Source organism: Drosophila rhopaloa, unplaced genomic scaffold (assembly GCF_018152115.1).
Source record: "Drosophila rhopaloa isolate 14029-0021.01 unplaced genomic scaffold, ASM1815211v1 contig_178, whole genome shotgun sequence".
NCBI classification, from domain to species: domain Eukaryota; kingdom Metazoa; phylum Arthropoda; class Insecta; order Diptera; family Drosophilidae; genus Drosophila; species Drosophila rhopaloa.
This window is the reverse complement of record NW_025335059.1, coordinates 7,969,218-7,992,789: the sequence shown is the minus strand read 5'-3', so window position 1 is coordinate 7,992,789 and position 23,572 is coordinate 7,969,218. Positions and strand designations below refer to the sequence as shown.

At 43.7% G+C, this 23,572-nt stretch overlaps 1 protein-coding gene across 1 annotated transcript in view; it reads left to right on the top strand.

Annotated features, from left to right (window-relative positions):
- Positions 1-23,572, top strand: part of LOC108050261 (nuclear receptor coactivator 6) — a 47,496-nt gene that overhangs the window by 19,524 nt on the left and 4,400 nt on the right. The window contains 8 exon segments of the mRNA XM_044459119.1: positions 15,886-16,049; positions 16,409-16,711; positions 16,817-18,341; positions 18,572-20,539; positions 20,622-20,680; positions 20,682-23,122; positions 23,228-23,326; positions 23,389-23,527. Of these exon segments, the coding sequence (XP_044315054.1) occupies positions 15,886-16,049; positions 16,409-16,711; positions 16,817-18,341; positions 18,572-20,539; positions 20,622-20,680; positions 20,682-23,122; positions 23,228-23,326; positions 23,389-23,527 (6,698 nt within the window).

The window sequence follows — 23,572 nt, the reverse complement described above, 5'->3', positions numbered from 1 at the left end:
CACCCCTAAAGCTATTTTTACATTTGTTTGTTGGAGAGTCATAAAAAGCTGAAAAACACGAATTCAATTGGCCGAATTACACGCTCCCCTTGGCGGATACTTGATCTCTTGGCAACAAAAGTATCTCGAGTTGATTATACCCCTATTGACTGGCCATTTCGGGATACAATTTGGGATGGCTATCTGGGCAAATTGTGCGACAGTAACAAATTAACGGCAATGTGTGGAGCGAGTTCTGAAAAGAGGAGATCAATGGTCATGGGTAATACCGTTTGCTGCTGGACCGGACCTGTTGTTCATGCAATTTAGACCTTTTTTCATTCGTTGTGTTGCGGTGACTGCCAAGAGTTGGCAGACAGTGAGCGTCAAGAGTCGGTGGTCTGGTATTGCGGGAGGATGTGTTCCAAAGGGGGTTACTCGGTGCTCTGTGCTCCAGGAGGGGTGTTCCAGTTCGTTGACTTTCACGTGCGACGGGCGTTTGGTAGCCGTAGGTAGGTTGTTTTATTTATTGTGGGCCCTGGTTTTTTTTTCTGCTCTTATATTTTTTTTATGAGTTTTACTCGCCGCCTTTACCTGTGCACGCGTTGGCTTTTGTAAATGACAATTTTACCGTTTTGTTGTGGATGTCTGTCTGTCCCCTGAACGCCTCACTTCTCCTCCCTGAACACCCTCTTCCCCTCGGCAAACCTGTCTGAAGTGGTTTAGACTATTGCAAGTGGTGTTGTCGGAATATTAAGCCATAAAATGGCTAGATTGGCAATAAAATAAGTAAATATTAATAATATAAACACTTCCCTACTTTTCATGCAAACAAAACTTTAACCCTTTGGGAATTATAAGGATTCAGAAATAAAAAACCACTTTTTAAATCTAACTTAACAATATACTACATCTAAAATGGCTAAAATGGCAGCACTGGTGTCAAGTGCTGGGACAGCAATTTGTTAAAGTCCCTTCAATGTATTCTTTTTACCATTATTATTATGGTTCTTGTTTTTGTTGGTGTGCATGGCAGGAAATTTGTGTTATGACTTTGCTAATGTCAAGTGCAAACAAATGTTTAAGCCAAACGACGAAGTCGAAGCTGAAAATGAAGCAGAAGGCAAGCCACCGAAACGAAAATGGCCATAAAATTTGTTGCAATCAGCATAATCAAAACAAGAGTTTTTGGGTTGGAATAAGGGGGGATGCGAGGGAGATAATCACACCGCAGAAAGGTAAAGGCAAAGGTGAGGTGAGCTGAGGTTAGCTAGAGTGTGTGAAACGGAAAATATGTTTCAGTTTCGGTCTCAAGTGTCAGGTTATTGCATGGCAGGTGCTCGAAGATGAAACGCGAAACCACCGGAGGGAATGGAGATCCAATTCCTGTTCCCAGTTCCATCCCCTCAGCCGACCTCTCTCACCTGTCTGATCCATCCAGCTTCTAGTCGCACCTCTCGTCCTCCCGCCAGCCACTTCATCAGTCTACGTGGATAATGATGCTTTGAAGGGTTCTGTGTGGCTTAAATACACGTAACTGAGCATAAATAAATCAGCATTAAAAACAAACCAAAGATGCAAATGGAATCTTAATTGCGGTGAATACATTAAACAATATTGCTGCAGAGAGAAAAATTAAAACCATTTTTTTTTTTGCAAGAATAATTCATTCTTAATTATGTTATTTACATTTACCAATAACATAGAAATACTTGAATGGATTAAGCTTACAAGATACCGACTTAAGCTTAGATTAATCCCTTAAATACTTCATGGTTAAATTGGATTGTGATATTTAGCTATCGCTAAAGTTGTCACAAATGATCTGGCACACCTCACAAAATATGAAAACCCACAAACGTCATGTCAATTCAAAGACCTGCCAGATAATACCAGAGTGCAAATCGGATTGGGTAGTGGGTGGGTAATGGGAGCGTAATGCTCGCCTGAATGTCAATGAAATAATCCCCGGCCTGTTGTTTTTCGTGTGTGCATCTGCATATTTATTAAATGCATCTCACATTGCTCGCCATCATCTCTACTCCAATTTGATATATTACACAACATAAAACCGAATAAACAACGAACGTACCCAAAGTACTTACATATGTACACACAAACCAGACTCGATGTCGGGGGAAAGAGACGGGAATATCTCCGGCGAAAGAGATGGCGAGATAGATAGTCGGATTGTGGGTGCGTGTGTATGCTTTTGTGTATGCATTCAAAGGAATTAATTAATGTAGACAGCTGCAGACGAACGCTGCGATTGTGGAAATGTGAAACAAAATGCAATTGTGCCCACATCTCGAAGATAGCGATGGGACGATGGAGCAATGGAGAGATACAGATACAGATACAAATACTGATAGAGATGCACAGATTGAACGGAAAGAGAGACCCAACGAAATCGGATGCTCGGGGAGCTGCCACTGAAGGCAAACTAATTATCCCCGCCATATGTTGAGTGACAAACAGACAGCTCGGGGAATTCAAAGGGGATTGCCTGGGGAGGTGGGAAAGTGGAAGTGGGAATCGGAATGGCAATGGGATGTGCGGCTCACTGAAAAATTAGTACATCAACTGACAACCGCTATTAATAGCCTCCACTCATCTCAAGACGTGCATTTGATTTTGACATCAAAACACAGGAGAACTTCATTACGTCAATACTAAATGTGTCGGACAGGAAAAATGATCATGTTTATGGGAGTACGTGTGTTTAATAGATTTTGATGTTCTGAAATCGAATTGGTCACCTATTTTAAAATATAATTAACTACAATTCACGACAAAAAAAGACACTTCCAGTTAGATAATTGAATTGGAGTGTATTTATACTTAAAACTTATAACAAAAATGAGTGTTTGCTTACTTTAAAATATTTTCATTTAGCTCTAAATAATTCCGATACCTATTCAGAACATTTCCCATGTAATAGACGTCGAAGTTCACCCAATTGAACTGTTTCCCATAGAACTGTAATGGGAAATTATGGGCATGATTTATGGGAAGTTTGTTGTTAACTTTTGATTCGCTATGCTCCATGACCTCGCCATAGCCCTACCACCTCCCTTTTGATGTCCACATTAATGGAGTGTTTGCGATATGATTCCATTTTGCCCTGCAGCGCCCGGCAAGTCTCAAATCAACCAAAGTCGAATAAAGCCAGAAGAATCGGCGGGGGGGCTGATGTGAGGCGGTGGAAAGAACGATGCCGGGCTAAAAATATAATTTCTCATTGCGCTTTAAGCACACTTCACTGGTCTGATGTATGTCAATTAGTCGACAAATTGATTGCGGCGCATTCAACGCCTCCCAGTCGAAGAAGTGGGGTGGTTTTGGTGGACCAGGGGGCATAACGATGCTGTCTGGCCTGGGATCTCGAATCTAGGGTCCGACAGAGCACTCCCCTGCCCTTATGGCGATTCCGGGGCGGAGTTGCCGGTCAAGTCAACCGCTCCCGGTTGCGCGGCCATTCCCCTAATGCCCGTCAGTTTTAACGATTTCATTTGAAGTTAATTTTAATTGCGCTTAAGTAGGAAATCTCAATTTCACAGCCATTTCGGTTCACAACTGAGGCAGGCAAATCAGCACGAATCTCAATCGTGATTTCAATGCAGTTTTAGCGTCATTAATTGCTCGTTTCACAAGGGTTCCGACAATGCGGCGTATCTTTTAGGAAGACTGAAAATAATTATGTATATGGAGTCCATTATTATCCTGATAATAATGTTTAATTAACCCAAAAAGGGAAATAGTTTTTATTCTATATTTCTGCTTATATCATCCTAATGAATTAATTATGATGAAAAGCATTTATTCACATCAACAGTTCAAATTAAGTCGATATACCTTTACGTTATTGCTAGCCATATGTTAATTAAAATACAAGTTTATTGTCAACATACTAATCCAATTTTTGTTTTGTTTATGTCTTTGCAGGTATATCAAATTTAACGATAAACAAAACTTATCTGGAAATTTCTAGTAATGTATATAGACAGTTGTAAAAATGTTAATCACAATAGTATAATAACCATAGGCATTCCTAATCACGTTAAGAGACTGAATGAGTTGCAAAAATCTATTATAATTGATAACAAAAATAATATAAGGTCATATCTGTGGAGTCATTTATGGATCAAAAGTGAGAAGATAATACGATTAAACACGACATAAATTGAAACGTATAAACCAATTTCCTAATATGAAAAAAGTGCTTGAGTTCATTTATTAATTTTGATATTAGGGGATAAACCGCCAATAAACATAAATATAAAAGAATGCATTTATAAATGCTGCACCACCGATTTTATCTGTCAAATCTAGTTATGTAAAAATCGATTGAACGGCTGTTTTAACCATTTCAATTCAATAAACATTCTCATTGCCCTCCTCCAGTCAAAAATGTGTTACCGAACTTTGCAAAGGCAGACAGCTACATTTTTTCGGTAAATGAATGCAAAACGGCTGCCAAAATCCAAATCCAATGTACCAAACAAAAACAAAAACTGAGATTGTGTGCTGATGATTCCGGAACATTTCGCTCGTCTGTTATTAACTCAATTACATTTTTGTTGCCGGATAGATATGCAAAAATAACAAACCAAAAAATGATTTTGCACCTGAGAGATATTTATCCCCTGGTTTGGCTAGTTTTAGTTGCTTGACTGAGGGTAGGGTGGATTATTGGCCAGAACCACATTTTGAGTGGATGATGTCCATTTTCGACTATTGTTTGCATGGCATTCATAGGAAACACAAACATAGTTTGTTCAGATTTTCAAAATTGCGTATCGATTGCAATCTAAACACAGAAATATAACTCTGTGAATCTTTGATAACACAAACCCCTAAGAGGAACTAAAGTGCTCATCATTTTGCCGGTTTTTTGCCACTAGTTAAACATTTCTTCTTAAACAGTTTTTATTGTAAAAATTAAAGGTTCTTAATTTAGGGTTGTTATTATAACTAAATAATTTATTTATTTAACCTTTTAATGTGTAATTCTAAAGGTACACTGCTAAAAAGTATAGATTTCATATTTATCTTATAGTCAATGTTTAGTATGTAGTGAGTTTTGACTGTGACGATTTCGTATTGTCATCGAATTTTTTGCACCATCATCGAAGGCAACAACAAAAACCCTATTTTTTCTCGATGAAAAACGAAGGTGTGTCAGTGAGGGTGCGTGTGTGTGGGAACCTTTTTGCTACTTCACGCCGTCTTTTTTATTGACTTTATTGAGATAGTTTATCTGGTTTATCCAGTGCGTGAGAGTTTTGACCACAACCAACCGACACATGCTTGTTAATTGTGTTATGATTAAATGCCACTCAAATGTGTGTACATATGTACATACCTCAATTGCGTGGGAGTGAGATGGCAAGACATGTTTATGACCATCAACCTTCGTCTTCCATCTCTTCATTCTGGCCCTTTGTAACAGGTTTCTGCAAATTGATTTGCTTTTGTGAACGTTTGTTTGTGAATGCAAATTGCTGTCGGCAACTGTAAAATTGCCCATAAACCTTTTTCCTTTTCCCCAAAGTCTGCGAAAAACAAAAATGTCGGAAAGAGAAACGTGTAATATTTCATCCTTTTTGTCGATTATATCGCCGGAGTTTTTTATATGTCTGTGTGTTTGTGTTTTTGTGCCCCATTTTTACTCTCGCATTATAATCCATATCCATATTTTGATTCATGAGCGCCGCTTGTTTTTGTTATTGCTGTACACAAATTTGAGGGTTGCTTTTTGATGTGCTCCCTGTCGTTACCGTTATTTGTTGTTATTGTTTTGGTGGTGGCTGCGCGTGAGAGAGCCCCAATCTAGGGCTGCCTCTCTTTCTCTCGGGTCTCACGTGTTTAAGAGAGTGAGTTAAGTAGTTCTATTCTTTTTTTTTTTTTTGTCGGTTAACGTTTTTGTTTGATGATTACGGCTCATAACATAGCGCCAAAACGAACCACCAGGTGGCGCAATTAATGTTGTTTAACTTAAGGAAATGCCATAAATACGAAGATAAAATAAAACAAGGAAAATGAAACTCCAGGGGTTTTAAAAATTATGGGCTTAAATTATAACTTAGATGGATTTGCTTTGCATATCACACATTTTTATGACAACATTTTAAATTTGGATTTCCATCTCGGGTTAATGCACTCCTGTAGTGTTTTTTTTTAAGAAAATTATTTGTTTATTTTCCCCAAGTTACACATATAAATTTATATGTTATTCTATTCCCCTTATCATTCAAACAGTGCTACCACCTGTTATCACAATGAAGCACAGCCTCTTTCATCTGGCAACGCTGATTTTGGTCCTTTTGCCACTTTCTTTTCCTCTCCGGCGCTCTCGCTTCCCTCTCATTTTGTGAACATCTCTGAAGGCCCTATGATTCTAAATGCCTAAGTGATTTTACGTGTCTGGTGCACCGCACACGTCTTTCAGATGCCCCAATGCCCCCTAGTCCCACCAAGTTTCGATTTTTCAGCACTCTCTCACGCTCCCGCTATGCCACTCTCTCTCCTTTCTCTCGTGCTCACCCACAGCGTGTTATTATGGTATTTTTCCAGTGTGACCACCACGCTCTGTTGTTTTTTCGGTCTCGAGTCGGAGACTCTGGTTCTCTTTCTCATTCTCATTCTTGGCTTCGCGCGCGAAACAACAACAGCAACAAGGCGGCGGAGGACGCGAAGAGCGTATTGAAGGAGAGCAAATGCCAGGATATCGTATTCGCATCGGGATAGGGATATAAAAATGTCGAGTGCAATGAGTCGGTCTTCTAGTCTCACGTACGTGCCGGGCTCGCGATGAATGTGGCCGTATCCGTGGTCGTAGTCCTTGTTGTCCTGCTGCCGTAACCGTTACTTCTGTGTGTCACATGCTCATCATGCCAAATGCCATATGCAAATTAATGAACCTTGGCCAAAAAGTGTTGTGAAGTGAAGTGGAGTTCAGTGAAAGCCAAAAAGCAAAACAAACCGTAAAACGGAAAGGCAAGAAAGAAGAGTGGGTGTGCGGGAGAATTAACGACACACACACAATTACTCTCGTTCTGGCTTTTAATGGGCCAAAAACAACAACGGCGTAAATCGCAACCAAGTTTATTACAAAAGCAGTCAAAATTTTCACCATTTATCCGCAAATATTTAGTGAGTATCTCGAAGATGCCTCTGGGCCATAACCCCACCCCCTTCACCTCCACAATGCCCCCTTCTCTCTCTTTTCTCAAGCGGAAAGAGCGGAAAGAGCACGCGTGCAAATGATGTTTGGCCTCCTCCTGCTGCACTGAAAAATATTACAATTTTACATATCAAAATTATAAGTTCGATATTATATTAAAATTTTTTTAAAACGATATGTGGATATGGATATATGTAAAAAACATATTAATTTAATATTCAAATAACCAATTGATATGTATAAAGCTCAAAGAAAATAAACCATTTCAGTGGCGGGCATAGCCTAGCTTTTGTTGCTATATACAGATACTATTAGTTGAGTTATCATTATTCACATCTTAAAATGAAGTTCAAAATTGAAATATTTGTTTGACCTGCGCATTTAAATTTTTTATGATAAACTTTTTTCTGTGTGTGTTGTTATTGGGTGCTTTTGGGGCGCAGAAGTGTAAAGCGCACGTCTTAAGGCTCAGATACGTCAATATAACAAAACACACAGAACACACTTCCATAGCCATCAAGCAACAGAGAACAGCAGCAGAAAATAACAAAAACAACAACGTCAATTTGTGAAGAAATGCGCGCTCGTGTGACCCTATAAAAACCATCGTCGAACCCCCCGTTTAACCCCCCAACAAATAGGATATAGATACAAATTTTTTTGTTTCTTCTTCGCTGGTGGGCACTCGCTCACACACCTAAACACATTTTGATGTACTCGTCTCCCACACACACACACACACACACACATAAAATAAGTAGAGGAAAATACCGATACAGATACGGATACAGAGATTGTGGTGGCACCTTTTCTTTGCTTTTTCGGTGGCCCTTCGCCTTGGCCCAGCCAATAGGTAACCATTAGATACTCTCGACCACAGTGGGCGCACGCTAATTGGAACTGAAGGTAGCTAAGGAATTTAACTGCAATTAAGAAGGTCTTAATTAACACGTATCATGGGCCTTAAAGCATTATTTACCAATTTCAAAAATAGTAACAAAAATATTAAAAACTCTGAAGAAGTAATTAAAAACCCAGAATAAACTCAATATAATGTATTAAGCTTCGTAAAAATACAAATGCGCCATCTCCAGTTTTCAATATAAACATATGATAGTGAAGAATAGAGTTTCCCATATTATGTTTTAAAGTTTAGGCTCCATCTAAGAATCAAGCCAATAGCATTTCTCCAACGAGCACCCACTGTACCTGGATAAGTGCCTGCCTGGGGCTGTCTAGCTTGGCCCGGTATCCATTAGATACATTTGCCGTTGCCTGGGGGTGCGGGTGTTGGCTTTGTTGCCGTGGCTATGACTCTGTGGCTGTAGCTAAGACGCCTGAGATTGCCCGGATTGCCTTTATTTGGGGCACAACAAAGCGGGTGACATGTGAGAAGGGGCTCGAATATGAGGAATATGTCCTAAGCAATACGATTTGGTTTTACGTTGGCAGGAACGGTTGCCGGAATTGTTCATTTGAGACCTGAATAATGCATTTTCAATTGGCCATAACCATTCCCCCAGTCCTCAAACATCACACAAGCCAAAATACCGCTTATAAGCTGTGGTTTAACTTTGCTTTGACGAGTCGGGCAGGTCCTGACATTAGAGCTGTGGCGGCTTTAACCGCAACAAACGCCAAACCAAGGCAACCACACAAAGTGGTGGCAAACCCAACAATTCCACAAGATGTGTTAATGATTTTGGCGGTTAACTTATTGAGAAAAACCTGTTCAATGAGGGAACAATTAATTTACAACTTTACGCCCCGAATGAAACTGGTTGTGTTTAACGGTTACCTTCGCTTTATAACCAATGATCCGTGATTACTTGGTGACCCAATTGGTCCCGACGTCCCTTAATCGATATGTGAGCCCTGGTATCGATTGATTCCGTCACTAGTTTTTATCACTTTGCCTGTCATTAAATGAATATTTAATGTCCGACTGCATTATCCGTAATTGTTGGACTACGGACGGAGGTTGAATTGTGGATCAATTTAGGCGATAACAACTCCATTTATATAATTGGAGCCTTGACAGTCACTTAAAGCGTCGGCAATTGAGCGTATTTTCACAGCTTTTGTATTGTTTGTCGTTGACTTTTGTACACTTTTATTGAATTAATTCATTGGTGAATGGTTCGACAACTATTTTGACAGTTTTTTAAGTCAGATATATTAAAGAACTTATTTTGTTGGTGATTATAATGAATTATAATATATTATAAGAACTTAATATTCAGTTTTATTGAAGGTTTAGCATGGGGTAGCCCAATAAAAGGAAATATTGAGTCAACATTAAATGTTTCCATATTGTTAAACTAATAAAATTAGAAGTTTAAATTCCACCGTATTTATTATTCATTTAATAATGGCTGCTCAGACAAAGACACAAAAGACTGAGAAAAATGAAACCAAACTTGACCTTTAGATTCGGCTAGACGCAATTTAAATTGCAGTTGAGAAAATGTTGTTGTTCCTGTCATTAAGCGAATTATCAAGCATTAAATGACATCTAATTGTGCAAAATAGGGTGAGAGCAGGCAGGCAGACGTGAAAACATACACAAAATGTAGCTTTCAAGAAGGAGAATAAAACAGGAGGAGTTACTGGGGAGGAGCACGTTTCCAAGAATTTGCCAAACAATACACAAAGTATACACACAAGAAGGCATCTAGCGGAATCATCGTCTGCCCCACCCATCCCGTCCATACGTGAGCAGGGTGGTGGGCATTCAAACGTGCCTCTACTTATCGATTTTTATTTCATTTTTATCCGCTCCACGAGGAGCCGGCCAGCCACATCCCCATCTACTCCCACTTTTGTCACTGTGTCCTCCTATACGCAGAGAAAAACATTGTCTTTTGTTTATATGCTTGTTCTGATCCGTGAATGCATAATTTAAGTTTTTACTTTAATTGTATTATTATTAATATTGTATTGCGTGGTCAACTCTAGTTTATAAATTATGAATTTGAGTTTTAAAAAGACTTAAATAAATAAAACCATATATGCCATTAGATACTTACAATATTTATATCGACAATCTATTTAGAAGTTATTGTAATCCTTTATTAAACCAACCGGTTTTAAATAAGGATGGGTTAGATGGTTGGGGCTAGCATTTCTTAAAACTTGTTTATCAAAGAATGTTCTTTATTTTCTAAAAGTTGTTCTATGTCATGGGACATACAATACCTTCTTAACCTTGAGTTTGAAAAGTCCCTTCAAAATTTGTAAATAACCATTGTTAAGTTATTTTTCTTTGTGTATATGTAGTATGCCTTGTCTCATTCTCATCCTGTCCTGCTAAAGCATTGTTTTTCCTTCCTTCTGTGCACAAACATTTTTTTATGCTTCTACTTATAAACGCGTACGACTAATGGAGGTTGGGAGGGGCATGGAGTGAAGAGGATGCCGAGTTCGTAGTCGGCGACATATCGCCATAACACCATCAACAGTTCATACGCCGAAGCAAAGGCGAGTAGTCCTCAACCTCCATTTGGACCACCTACCGCCCCCTCCTAGTTGTTGTTATTGCTGTTGTTGATGATGACGATGATGATGATGTTGCTCCTGCAGTCGTTTACTCGGCTCCTTTTTCTGAGTCCGATTCGCGCGCACGGCTGCCATTGTTACAAAATGTGACAATAGAACGAGCCAAGAGGCAGATGCAGAGAACCAGGAGCAGCAAAATTAAAAAAAAAAACAGTAGGAAAAGTAGAAGCGAAATCAGCCATCCACAAGCAGAATCAGCAACAACAATACAGAAACAATAGAATTCAAAACCGATAGGTCGAATACTCTTGTATAGCTCAAATGAAAGAAAAATACAAAGCAAGGGAATAACTGTATGAAAAGTGGGTATCCTTTAAATATGGGTATTTAAGAAAAGTAATTATGTTTGAATTTGTTGAAAAAGATTTTACGCGATATCCAAACAATTGGGAAAATAGTAAAAGTTATTTGAATCGTGAAATTTTGATATTTTGATCGGGCTCTGCTCAACATTTTTATAGTTGGGCCTCAAACAATGAGTCCCTTTTTTAGCCCTACAATAATTTTATTCTTAATCTTCACGAGGCTATTCAAGAATGCACAATTTCAATTCGATTATAAGGAGTACCCCGCTGTGTGCAAACTTTTGACTTAGAGCATAATGTCCTATAAAAGGGTAAAATAAGAAGACCAACAATTGCTAAAGAGTCACAGGATGAAAATTTCAAAAACGACGATGGCGGCGCCGCTTGCAGCAGCTCCTACTTAGCAATTGTTGTTGTTAAAAGGGGGAGGGGAAATGGGGTGGACACAAGGTAGAAAGGAGTCGCCATACTGAGGTCATGCCAGTCAACCGAATAAATGAAACAACAAAGACTGAGATACAGACACAAGCACACACTTACCGCCACATAAAATATGCGAAAGCATAAGTCTGCCTCCCAAACAGGGGAGGTCCCTCCAGAACGTCCTACGATGCGAGGAGTCGGTGGGAGTCCCATCCCAGACTCATAGTCGCACAGTCTGAGCTCTAGCATATAAATATACTTTTTTTCCAGAAGCTCGGTAAAATGAAATTTACTGGAGCGAAAAAAATTGTATGATGCCTGAGAAAGGACTGGAAGCTGAGTGCTCGGGTCTGGTGACTCTGCTTGGTTATAATGTGGATAAATCCCATTAACGCATGATTTGCCAAAAGTTTGTCGATGCTACTCATTTTCATTTGAAATTTCTTGTTTCAAATGTGATTTATGCTTTGTTGAAGCAGAATGTGTGTGCCAAATACTCGCTAATCAATTAGGTATTTTATGATGCTGGAATATATTGATTTTGGTTTAAAATAAAATTATTTATACTTTAAAATATTATCAGACAGAAAACAGAAATATAATTATGATAATAAATGACCTGTTTTCAGCAGTCATCCATAAGTTTTTAGCGTGTCTTTTGTGATTTATTTGTCACAGTTCGCGGTTGTTAGAATAGACTTTTTAAGTATAAATTGTTTGTCTGATAAATGCCATAATATGGTGAATCAAATCCAACATTTTGTATTCACTGTAATGGTTGAGCTTTTTATTGTACAAATTTTAATCAATTAGATCTTTCCCTTTGCTGGTTGCAAAGACAGCTGAACAACCCATTATACCTTCAAGGCGTACTACAAAATAATTTCCTTCAACGAAGAGAAAAGCTGGGGTCATGCCACTACACTTGCACAGAGGAAAACAGCAAAAACGCTTTGCCACTACCTTTTCAGTTCACATTTTTTTCCCCAGCAGCCTTCCCCCACTTCGTTTTTCTTGTACTTGTGCTGCAGTTACGTCTGTCGTTCAAAGCAACTAAAATTTTACTGACTTTGACAAGCTGCCTCCTGGCCTGAACCCTCCCCACGTCACCCCACCTTATATAGAACTCTGAGTGTGTGTGCACTCAGTCAGAATTGTGCCTTGTAAATAGGATTCATCTCGCGACGAGTCGCGACCAACAGCCGTTTGGCTCTGCTGCGGCACGAAATGCAAAGTATAACGCGGCTTTGGCTCAGAATCTAGGTGCACCGAAACAAACATTTCGAACGTGATAAAATACAACAAAATGCTAAGAATAATTTCCGTCTTTGACCAGCAATATTATTATTGTCTTGATTCAAATTTCAGGTAAAATAATATCCTTATGATATGGTAACACGTTATTTGCAAATATTTTTAAAATAGGTCAGTGAAAAGATTAAACTCTAGTTTTTAATATTCATCTAATGGCTTACTAGTTTCTCAAAGCAATTTTCAAATAAAATATTGTGTAAATTATAAAAACTTGTCTATTGAAAGAATATTGAAAAGAATCCTAAGAAAGTTATTATTTCCAGAATAAAAATATATTTAAAAAACTCAAAATCTTATTGGAAAATAATTTGACTTGCTATAGTCCAATAATTCGCCTAGTGTAGTTTCCCTTCAAAGGCGTCCTCAGACCGTTGATATTGCTGTTACCATTTCTGCCTCTGTTTTGCGCCCAGACACTCAAGTAAATGGCCGTCAGGCAGTCGGGGGTCCTCCCCCGCCCCCTTATTTATCCGCCCAGCTTCCATAGCTTCCATCTATCTATCTATCCAGCATCCATCCATGCATCCATACCGACCATTTTCGCCATGTCAGGCGGCGGCAGCCAAAAGTGCGCTCATCTGTGGTTCGCCTGGCAAAAAGTTTGGCGTATCTATGTGTGGTGTTGGTGTGTATCTGTGTCTGGTTGTCAATTTATCCTTTAGTTTCTCTTTCAATTTTTTCTGTGCCCGCCACCCACTTTTGCCACCCATCTGCCTGTTAGTTTCGTTTGTGGTCTGCCTTTGTGCGAAATTACCAAGGCTCTACTGTCTCGCTTCCTCCGCCCGCTAACTGTTTAATTAAAGACTGCAGAAAAGGGAGTTTTCGTGTCAAAGATACCGTCGCCTGCCATCAACGGATACTTTTAGCAGGAAGCCCCCGTAATTATAAAGCCGCTGATGTTGTAAATAAAATAATTATATTTTAATTGAGGTCTATCCAGTGTTCTAATTTAATTAAATATTTTGGTATCCTTCATACTAATTGACGATGTAATGGGTTATACATTAAATTCAGTCTTTAGATGTATCAGATCTCTTTATTTTGCCTAAAATGCGAGTCAATCCAATCCAACTGTTAAAGTAAATCGATTTTTCCAAATAAATTAATGCTCTATTCACTTAGCGTTTTGTCTGTTGTTGTTCAACAGAAGTTACTATTTGTGAAGTAATTAAGGTTGTACTAAGTTTATATATTCGCTTACCTAATTACATAATTGAAATGAAAATGCTGGGACAAAAGCGTCAAAGGCAAGTCAAGCTGAACAGGGGATTATCCGCGATTGCGACATTCAGATGTGAAGTGGAGTGCACACGAGGTGCTGGCGCTGTTGCTTTTGATTTGGTTTTGTGAGCCATATCCACTCATGCCCCATCCCCATTTCCAATCCTTTGGTGGCTGCAAACAAACACACACAAAAGGCAGCAGACTCGCATTACTCGTTGCCAGGAATATATCACGGCCAACACAATCTCTCCCCATTCTTCTTGGCCATCTTGTGATGATGAGGATTGAATGGCAACGACTGCTGCCAGCGGGGGGCATTCAAAAGGAAGGGCCGTCGTGTAGGCAGATGCAAGGGGCGCTTGTTAAATTCTTTCGCATTTAGTTTTGCTGTCGATAATGATGCTGTGTCGGCAGCCAACTTCGAAACACTGCAACTCTGCCTGCGAAGGCACCTTCCTTTCCACCTCCAATCCATTCAGTTGCCGACAACGAGACTACGATGTCGTTTTTGATGCATGCTTATGTTCGTTTATCCCTATCCTGTCTGTCTATACTCTTTTGGAGGATCTATCAAATTAATCATGCTATGGTTATTTAGTTATTTATTTTTTTTTTTTATCACACCTAATTAATAAATTTTTTCATGTTTTTAATATAAAAGAGGCCTAAGTTTCATTAGCAGACGCCACTAAAAACGAGTTCTAACTTTGCTAATAAAATTTGGTTGAAATGTATTTTAGAAAGTTATAAAAAGGTTGGTCAATATAAAAGAATATTTGTGTGGCTTTAAAACTTAAATTTAAACTGAATGTTAAATATTCTTTTTCATTTAAATATTTATTACTCGATTTTCGAACTCGATTCGTGCTCTCCGCTAAAGCTTCCTCAACTGTTACATAAGGGTATTAACGAACGCAACTTGGAGGCGGGTTGTTAACGTTTGAGTATTATATTCCCTTTTACTCCTCATTTCTTGAGCTCTTCACTTGCATCTGCTGCCTGCCCCCACATCCTTTCTGCCCTGCTTTTCCCTCCCCCCACTTATCGTTTTCCATCTGCAGCAATATATGCAAATTATTCCTGGGAAGCTCCGAACGAAGCTTCGAGAAGGGTTTAATACAATTTACTTGGTCAAAGTAGCGAATTATTGAACCATATTGTAATGCACTGGACAAAAGGCATAATTTAATAAATTTAAATGGATCCGCAAAGGCATAAAATGAACATATCCGGTGGATTACGTTCATCTAAGCTGGCTCGCTCCACACTTTCCCATCGACGCTTCGGGAGCTGCTGAAAGCGAGCTCCCAATTGAATTAAATGCCTTTCCAGATTGCCCATGCCTTTGGCCAATATTTTGAGAGCTGAAAGCGGAGCAGTAGTATTGGGCCCCTCAGAAAGGCCAAAATTTGAACAAAAGAAGAGTGTGAGAGAAACAGATACTCGAGATGAAGAAGTGCAAAGAACTCTCGAAATGAAACTGGTTCTGGCCCAAAACCAAATTGTATCTGTGTTCGGGGCTCGTGTGTCGCTGTGTAAGTGGGGGCTCTCAGCTGGTGTTTGAAAATGTGCTAAGTTGCCTCGCTTTTGTATGCACAAAGGGGAACAAAAAGTAGGGCCAAGGGGCAGAGTAAACAACTTTGTGAAATGGCGGACAATTATGGGAGATGCGATGCGCTGCTGGTAGTGCTATCTGTGTGAGATACTTGGAGAACCCGAGGACAGTTGCCACTTTGGTCACGTACCAAAAAACGATTGCAGCTCCAGATATGACTACATATATACACTCAAACACTCAGACTATATATATATATATATATTTGGGTCAACTTTGTGCCCGATTTTGTAAGCAAATATTAATTTCGCCCTTGCGTTTTCGCTTTGTTTCGCTTCCAGGAATATTGTCTCCTCCGGGTCCGTTTCTGACGCCCAGTCCATCGCCATCGATCTCAGCTAGCCCTCGTCTGCAACCATCGCCATCGCTCTCGCCGTTCCCACAGGATGTGGTGCTCGTAGCCGGTGGAAGTCAAGTAAACGCCAACAGCAATCCCCAGGAACACGTAAGTTGATCTCGACGAGAATCGGAGAAAAAATGCAGCACAAAAAACCAAAAAGTAAACGTTCGAAAATTAACGAACGAATCCCTAAATCGATTGGGAAATCTAATACCTTTGTAGTAGATTATGAATTGTATAAATTAAGTTAACTTATTATTAATTTCATTATGGGGTAAACAAATTTATATATAACAATTGGTTCTTTACGATATTATGAAAAATATTAAAGATAACTTTAAAATTATATTATTACAACCGATATACTTAGATAAGCACAAACATACATATGTATATTAAAAAAATAGCGTAAATAACCTTTCCTTTTTAGAATGCCTTTACTTAATATACCTTTTTACTTGTAGGAGCGCAAGGCGGCGACGCCTGGCAGGAGACAGTCCATCCACCAGTTCACCAATGGCAGTCCCAACGCTGGAACCGTCGTCTTTCAGCCGAGCCCCTCACAATCGCCGGCCGCTGCCACGACGGTCATCGGCGTGACCAGTGGTGGCCTCATAGCCACCGCCGCCGGAGGAACTGGAGTCGGCTTAAGTGCCGGAGTAGGAGCTGGGAGCAGTTCCGGAGTGGGAGTCGCCCTGCACAGCAATGCCATTGGGAATGAGCTGAATGCCACTCTGGTGGGGTCGAACAATATCCAGCTCAATAAGGTAAGAATTGGCATGTGTTAAGATAACCTTTTTCTAGCTAAGATCTGGAGTTATGCATTTAACACTTAAATCATTATTAATATAAAATGTGATTTTGCATTACAGAAGGGCACAAAGCGGGCCGCCCAGCAGCAGCAGCAACAACAGCAGCAACAGCTGGGTCACCAGATCTTTAGCAGCGCCGTTGCACCCACCTCGATCAGCAGTGCGACTGCGGTGGCAGCCGGCGGCGGAGGCTATGGACAGTTCAATGCCACTGTCATCAGCACGCCCACCTCGTTCGCCACGGCCGGCAGTGTGGTCGGCAGCAGCGCCAAAGGTACGACGAAGGGCCAGAAGGGGCAGCAGCAACAGCAGTTCCAGCACTACCAGAGCAGCAGTCCCCTGATAGCGGACAGTCCCATCCCGAGTCCCAGCGGCGCCATTGCAGCGGCTGCGATTAAGCCTCCAACTCCGCAGCCACAACAAATGCAGATGCTGCCGCAGCAGTTCACCATCTCGCAGCAGCCGCAGCAACAGCAGCAGGCACAGCAGGTCTTCCAGTTCATCCAGGGACCGCAAGGCCAGCTTATAGCGACCACTCCGCAGCAACAGCAGCAACAACAGCAGCATCAACAGCAGGCACAGCCTCTCCAGCAGCAGCAGCAGCATCGGTTCGTCAGCAATGCGGCTGTCACGGGTATCCCCACCGGCAAGACCGGCAAGGCACCGCAACAAATCCTGCCCAAGCCGCAGCAGGAGATGCAGCAGCAGAAGAAGGGTTCAACGGCCGGAGGAGCACAGATCTCACAGTCGCCACAGCAAGCAGGCCAGTCCAACAATCCCACCCAGCAACAACAGCAGCAGATCCTGCTACCTGCCACCACCAATCAGCCGCAGCAATTGCTCCTCAACCAAATGCCCGTGCTGGTGCAGCAGAATCCGCAGGGCGTGCAGCTGATCCTGCGTCCGCCCACGCCCCAGCTGACGACCGCACCCTCACTGGTCATCCAGCAGAATGCCCGGGGACAGCCACAACTACAGACGCAGCCGGCGCAGCAACAACTGCTGCGGATAGTGGGCACCAATGGAGCGACCATGCAGCTGGCTGCCGCGCCCACCTTCATTGTGTCCTCGCAGGCGAACCTAATCCATCAGACGGCGGCGGGTCAGTTCCAGAGCGCCATCAAGTCTGGCACGCAGCTCACAGGCCTCCATGCGGCACTAGCCCAGGCTCAGGCACAGGCACAGGCGCAGGCGCCACGATCTCAGCCGTTTGCCACGACGGCCACGTTAAACACGCAGCTTCTCGGCCAGAGTGTGGCTGCACAACTGCAGAATCTTCAACTGGCGGCGGCCCAAATCCAAATGCCCAATGGCCTTACCGCCATTTCCCAACTGCCAGCTCATCTGCAGCAGAGTTTGGGTGGAGCCACCATCAATCTGAATCAGCTCAATGGGGCGCACATCCAGCAGATAGCCAACGCCTTTCAGACCCCACAGGCTCCAGGAACAAATAGCGGAGGAGCTTCCAGCACGACGGAGCTCTTCACGCAATCCTCGTCAGTCACCCCGGAGCCATTACGTCAGCCCACGCCGGTGCCCTTGATGCAGCAACAAGAAAGACAACAGCAAACGCAGCATATGATTGGTGAGTTCTATTTACAAAATATGTATTATTTATTATTAATATTTTATTGTTTGGTGTTAAAACATTTTGTTCTGAACATTTTTGTACTATTTGGCATAGCCTTTTCTTGAAAAACCATAAATATTTAGAATTATTTCAAAATCAAAGAAAACTTTTATAGTCATTTTTAACAAGGATACAGCTTATTTATATTTGTCTTTTCTTCTAATGAAATAATTTTTTTTTTATAGGAATGAATCATCAGCAACAGTCTAGCCTGGAGATCCTACAGTTGCAACAGCAACAGGCCCAGATCCAGCAGTTGCAGCATCAACTGCAGCAAACGCAATCCCAGGTTCAGCAAGCCCAGCAATCTGTCCAGGCGACCACTGTCACTGAAACCAAGAAGAAGCCGCGACCCCGCAAGAAGAAGCAGCCGCCGGCACCAGTTCCCACTCCACCTGCAGCCGCTCCGACGGTTGTGCCCATTGAGGTTAGGCCGCCAACTCCCCAGAAAGTAGCCATAGCTGCCACGCCTACGCCACCACAGACTCTGCGCGTCAAGACGCCATCGCCACCGCCAACCACCATCCAGCGGAGTAGCAATGGCAAGCTGGATCTCGGCGATGTGATGAAGTTTTGCGGAATTACCGGCGACGATGACGACGACGAGGACTATGGAATGGGCCTGGATTCTGGATTAGCATCAGAATCAGAGCCAGCACAGGCAGCTCAAGCGACTGCTAGCGGAGCCGGGACGACGGGCAGCAGCAGCGGTGACATCATGATCTCCATACCGAACCAAAACGGCAGCGATGGTCTGCCCTTCACCCTGACCATTCCCGCTCCGCAGTCCCAACAACTACAGCCTTCCACGGCGTCCCAGGCGGCGGGAAACGAATCAGCCACCGAAATACCAAATATCCTCATCAAGATCGATCCTAGTGCGGAGGCAGCAGTGCCGCCATTTGGTCTATCCACTCCTCGGTTGCCCACGGCAGAGGAAATTCAGAAGCAAGCCCAGCAACATCTGGCGCAACAGGCGGCAGCCGCTGCAGCGGCGGCTAAGGCGACCACTACTGCCACTCCCACCATAAACATCAGTCTACCCAGCATGACGCTGCAGCCGCAGGTAACGCCGGCACCCATTGTCACATCGACTCCGCCAGTCAACTCCAACCCGGTGTCCACCACGGCGGCAGTAAGACCTAGAAGGAAGCCGGCGGTGCGGAGGAATGCCAAGAAACCGGAAGTAGTAACTAGCAGCGGCAGCACCTTGATCTCCTCAAGCAGCGGCACTACCACCACCATCAGCAGCAGCACTAGTACCATCCTAAACAGCAGCCAGCCCACCACTGTGAACACCATCACGCTGACCACTCCCTCGCCAGTGTCGACCAGTAGCAATCCCACGCTGATGCTGACGCACGGCACTTCGACGGCAGTGCCAAGTCAGATTGGCAACATTCAGATCTCACAGGTGCATAATCATCACCAGTCCACCATGCCAGTAAGCAGTGCGGTGGAGAACAAGATCCAGATTATGCCGATCCTGCCGCCGGGAGCTACAGTGATGGGTGGAACGCCGGGAGCTGGAAGTCATGCACCTGCTGGCCAATCAACCCAGTTGGTCTTTCAGCCAACGGTGCCATCGGTGGCGCCTACGATCAGCACGGAATCCACTGGGTTTAAGCTGTCTAGTGATGGACGCCAGATGCAACTGGTGGCCATACCACAAGCCACTCCTCCGCCGCCTACAGCTAGTGCATCCCAACCATCGGTGTCAACGCCGACGCCTGCTTTAACCGCCGGAGGAGCTACGATTCTGCCACCTCAGTTAACTGGAATGCCTGCCAATGTATCGGTTTCAGTGGGATCTCCTGCCTCGGCTGCGGCCCTGGTGCCTCAGCTCACTGGGAGTCTCACGCTCACCGTGTCGGAGCAATGCGAGCGGTTGATCCTGCGGCATGATCCCAATAATCCCCAGGATCATCAGTCGCAGCTCATTCTGCAGGCTCTGCTCAAAGGTGCCCTGCCCAATGTGACCATCATCAATGAGCCGACGCGAGTGGATCCCAATAAGCCAAGCCCAACGCCAATGCTGCAGCCGCAACAACAGGTTATCCAAATCCCCCAGCCACTGGCTCCACCTCAGCCAATCCTGCAGCAGCAACAGTCGCTAGCCAAGGTTTCAACAGCTCCCAAAATAGAAGTTAAAAGTAAGTAGACATAACTTCTTTGAATAACTGACTGTAGGTTTTGATGAAATACTAAAAAAAATGTATTCTTCTCCCATTGCAGTGACCAACAATAGGAAATTATCGGGCCAGGGAGCACATCCCGCCAGCAGTATGCTGGGTAATGACCAGCACTACAACGACCATGTCGACGATGAAGCCACCGGCCACAATACCCGCCAAACCTAACGAAGTGCTATCGTTTCCGCAGCTGCCACTCAACTCACAGGTTCTCATCCAGCAGCAGCCAATGATCCCTGCGCAATTGCAGCCCCAAATGCAACCCGTCACTGTGCCCGTGACCCTGCCCACTCAACCTGCAACTATCTCCGTTCCGATTCCATCTCCGGCGCCAGCTCCACAACTGGCCAACAATGGACAGCAGCGGTACATTGCCCTGCCGCCGATCGATCCCAGCACGCAGCAGTTGTTCTGTCTTAACAGTGTGACCAATCAGATCACGGCCATGAGCGCAGGTCAAACGGCGGCTTCGATTGGACCCACGGAGCGATTGCTCATTGCTCCGGCTGGAATCAATGCCCAGCAACTGGCCCAATGCCTGCAGTTGGGACAACTCCATTTTAACGATGTGAATCCACTGCCCGCACAGCAACAACAGCAACCGCATCCGCCGGCCTCGTCTTCTATGACACTTTCTATGCCACTGCGACCTCAGCCACCGCAGCAGCAGATCGTGCATCCCATCCAGCCCGTCACCAATGGATTGGCCATTACCACAACGGCCAGTAGCACATTGACCACCACCACTAGCACCACCTCCTCAACCACGACGGTGACCAAGCAGGTGGCCAATGTGGCGCCGATAATAGATCAAAGCAAAGCGAAACTGGAGCCGGCTAAGGCAGCCACCAGTGGAGCCGGTGGAGGGGCGGTGGTCAAGAAGAAGCCGGTGAGGAAACCGAAGGCGACGCCAACCAATGCCTCAGAGTTGGCCAATCTCAAGAACGCAGGCGTGGTTAAGCCGATGCCAAAGTTGGATCCCCTCTCGCAGAAGCCCAACAATAACCCGGTGCAGATTGTGCAACCGAATGTGGCCAGTGGCAAGCAGATGATTGTAGTGGGCAGCTCTAGTTGCACAACAACCACCACGACAACAATGAGCGCCAGCATCCAGCCCTTCCAGACGACCAGTGGCACCAAATTGGTGGGTGTAACTGTCCCCATGCAACAGCAACAACCGACGGGCACGGCAGCGATATTGCAACAACAGCAGCAACAAAGGACGAGCTTTAGTTTAACGGCCACCACAGTGGCTACTCCTGCGCCAATGCCATCGCCATCTGTTACTCCTGGGGTCAGTCAAATCCAAATGCAGCAGCTGCCACCCCAACAAGTGCAGCAACAGCAGCAGTTGCAGCCACAGCAGCAACAACAGTTGCAGGCTCCCAAACCACAGCAACCGCAACCGAACACTGTGTCGCGGGTGCAGACCATCCAACTAACGCCCCAGATGCAACAGGTCTTCAAGCAGGTGCAAATGCAGATCCAGTTCCTCACAATCAAGTTGCAGAACAAGACAGCCTTCCTGCCAGTCTCCCCGGAAATTGATCCGGCGACAATTGCCGCCTACAACAAACCGATGACCGATGTGGAGATAAATCTGGCACTGCAGCGGCTCTTTGCAGAGCAGCACCGTATTCTAGCCTCTGGCAAGGAGGTTCCCACTCCAGAGGGTATGTTGCCCACGGCAAATGGTAATGGAGGCTTTAGCCTAATGGCTCAGCCAGTGCAGCACCAACAACAACAGTTGCAGGCGACGGCCCCTGAGCCACTGAAGACAATCGTACCCGCTAATGTGGTGCAGCCCAACAATCACTCTTCAACCTCAGCATCAGGAGCAACAACTGTAGTGGCGGCGGCGCCTAACGCCCAGCAGAATATAACACAGAGAATACACATATATCCCATGCAACACCAACAACAGCAGCAGCAGCAAGCAGGCAACAAACTAAAACAGGCGCAAGCAAAACCACAACAGGAACAACAGCAAACGCAGCTTCTAATAAAACCCAAAGAGCCGGCTAACAGGAACAAAGCAAACAATCAACAGCTGCAGCAAAACCCACAACAATTGCAACAACAGCCAACCAATGGAAGCATCAATATGTTACCACAAAAAGTAAATATGCTGCCAATTGTCCAGCAGCAACAACAGCAGCAACACCAACAACCACAACAGCAGCAGCAGCCATTGCTTAACAAAAGCGGACCACCACCACTGATCTTCGCCAGCTCCACAAATCTGATCAACACCAGCATGAGTAGTAACACTCTTACTAGCAACTCTGTGATGCAAGTGAACAACATGTTGCCGATGCCACCCTTGCAGCCACAACAGCAGCAACCGCACCAGCAATTACAGCAGCAACCGACACCAATACTGCCACCAGTACCTTCTGCAATGGGAGTAGGAGTTGGAGTGGTGCCAGGACCGATTGGAACCCTAGTGCCAACACTACCGACCATTCCCAGCCTGCCCCTTTATTTGCCGAACAAAATGGATGAAATGCCAACGCAGAAACCGAAAATTGCACGCCTCTCCTTGTGAGTAGTTGGTTGAACAATGCCGATTTCAAGAAAAGCGGCCAACTGGATTGCAGATATAGCAATGCAATATCGAACTTGTTATTAACTCAAATATTTTCGCAGATTCGTCCGCCAACTCGAGGTCGACCAGGAAAGCTGTCTGAAGCCAGACTACGTAAAGCCCTTCCGCACCAAGGATGAGGCGGTTAAAAGGCTAATCAGGTAAGAAATTGAGCGGTATATAGATCAAGTGAATACCTTGCTAAAATATATTACTTTTGTAGGTACCATTGCATGCACGAAAACGATGTGGACTTGCCCTCTGATGAAGATGAGGAGTTTGAATCCACCGCTTTGGGTTTCCAGGACAAGTTCCGTCAGTTGAATGGCAAGTTCCAGGAAATACTGATGCAGGAGTCAACGGTAAGTAATAGTTTTGCAAACAACTTTAATCGATATTAACTTTTT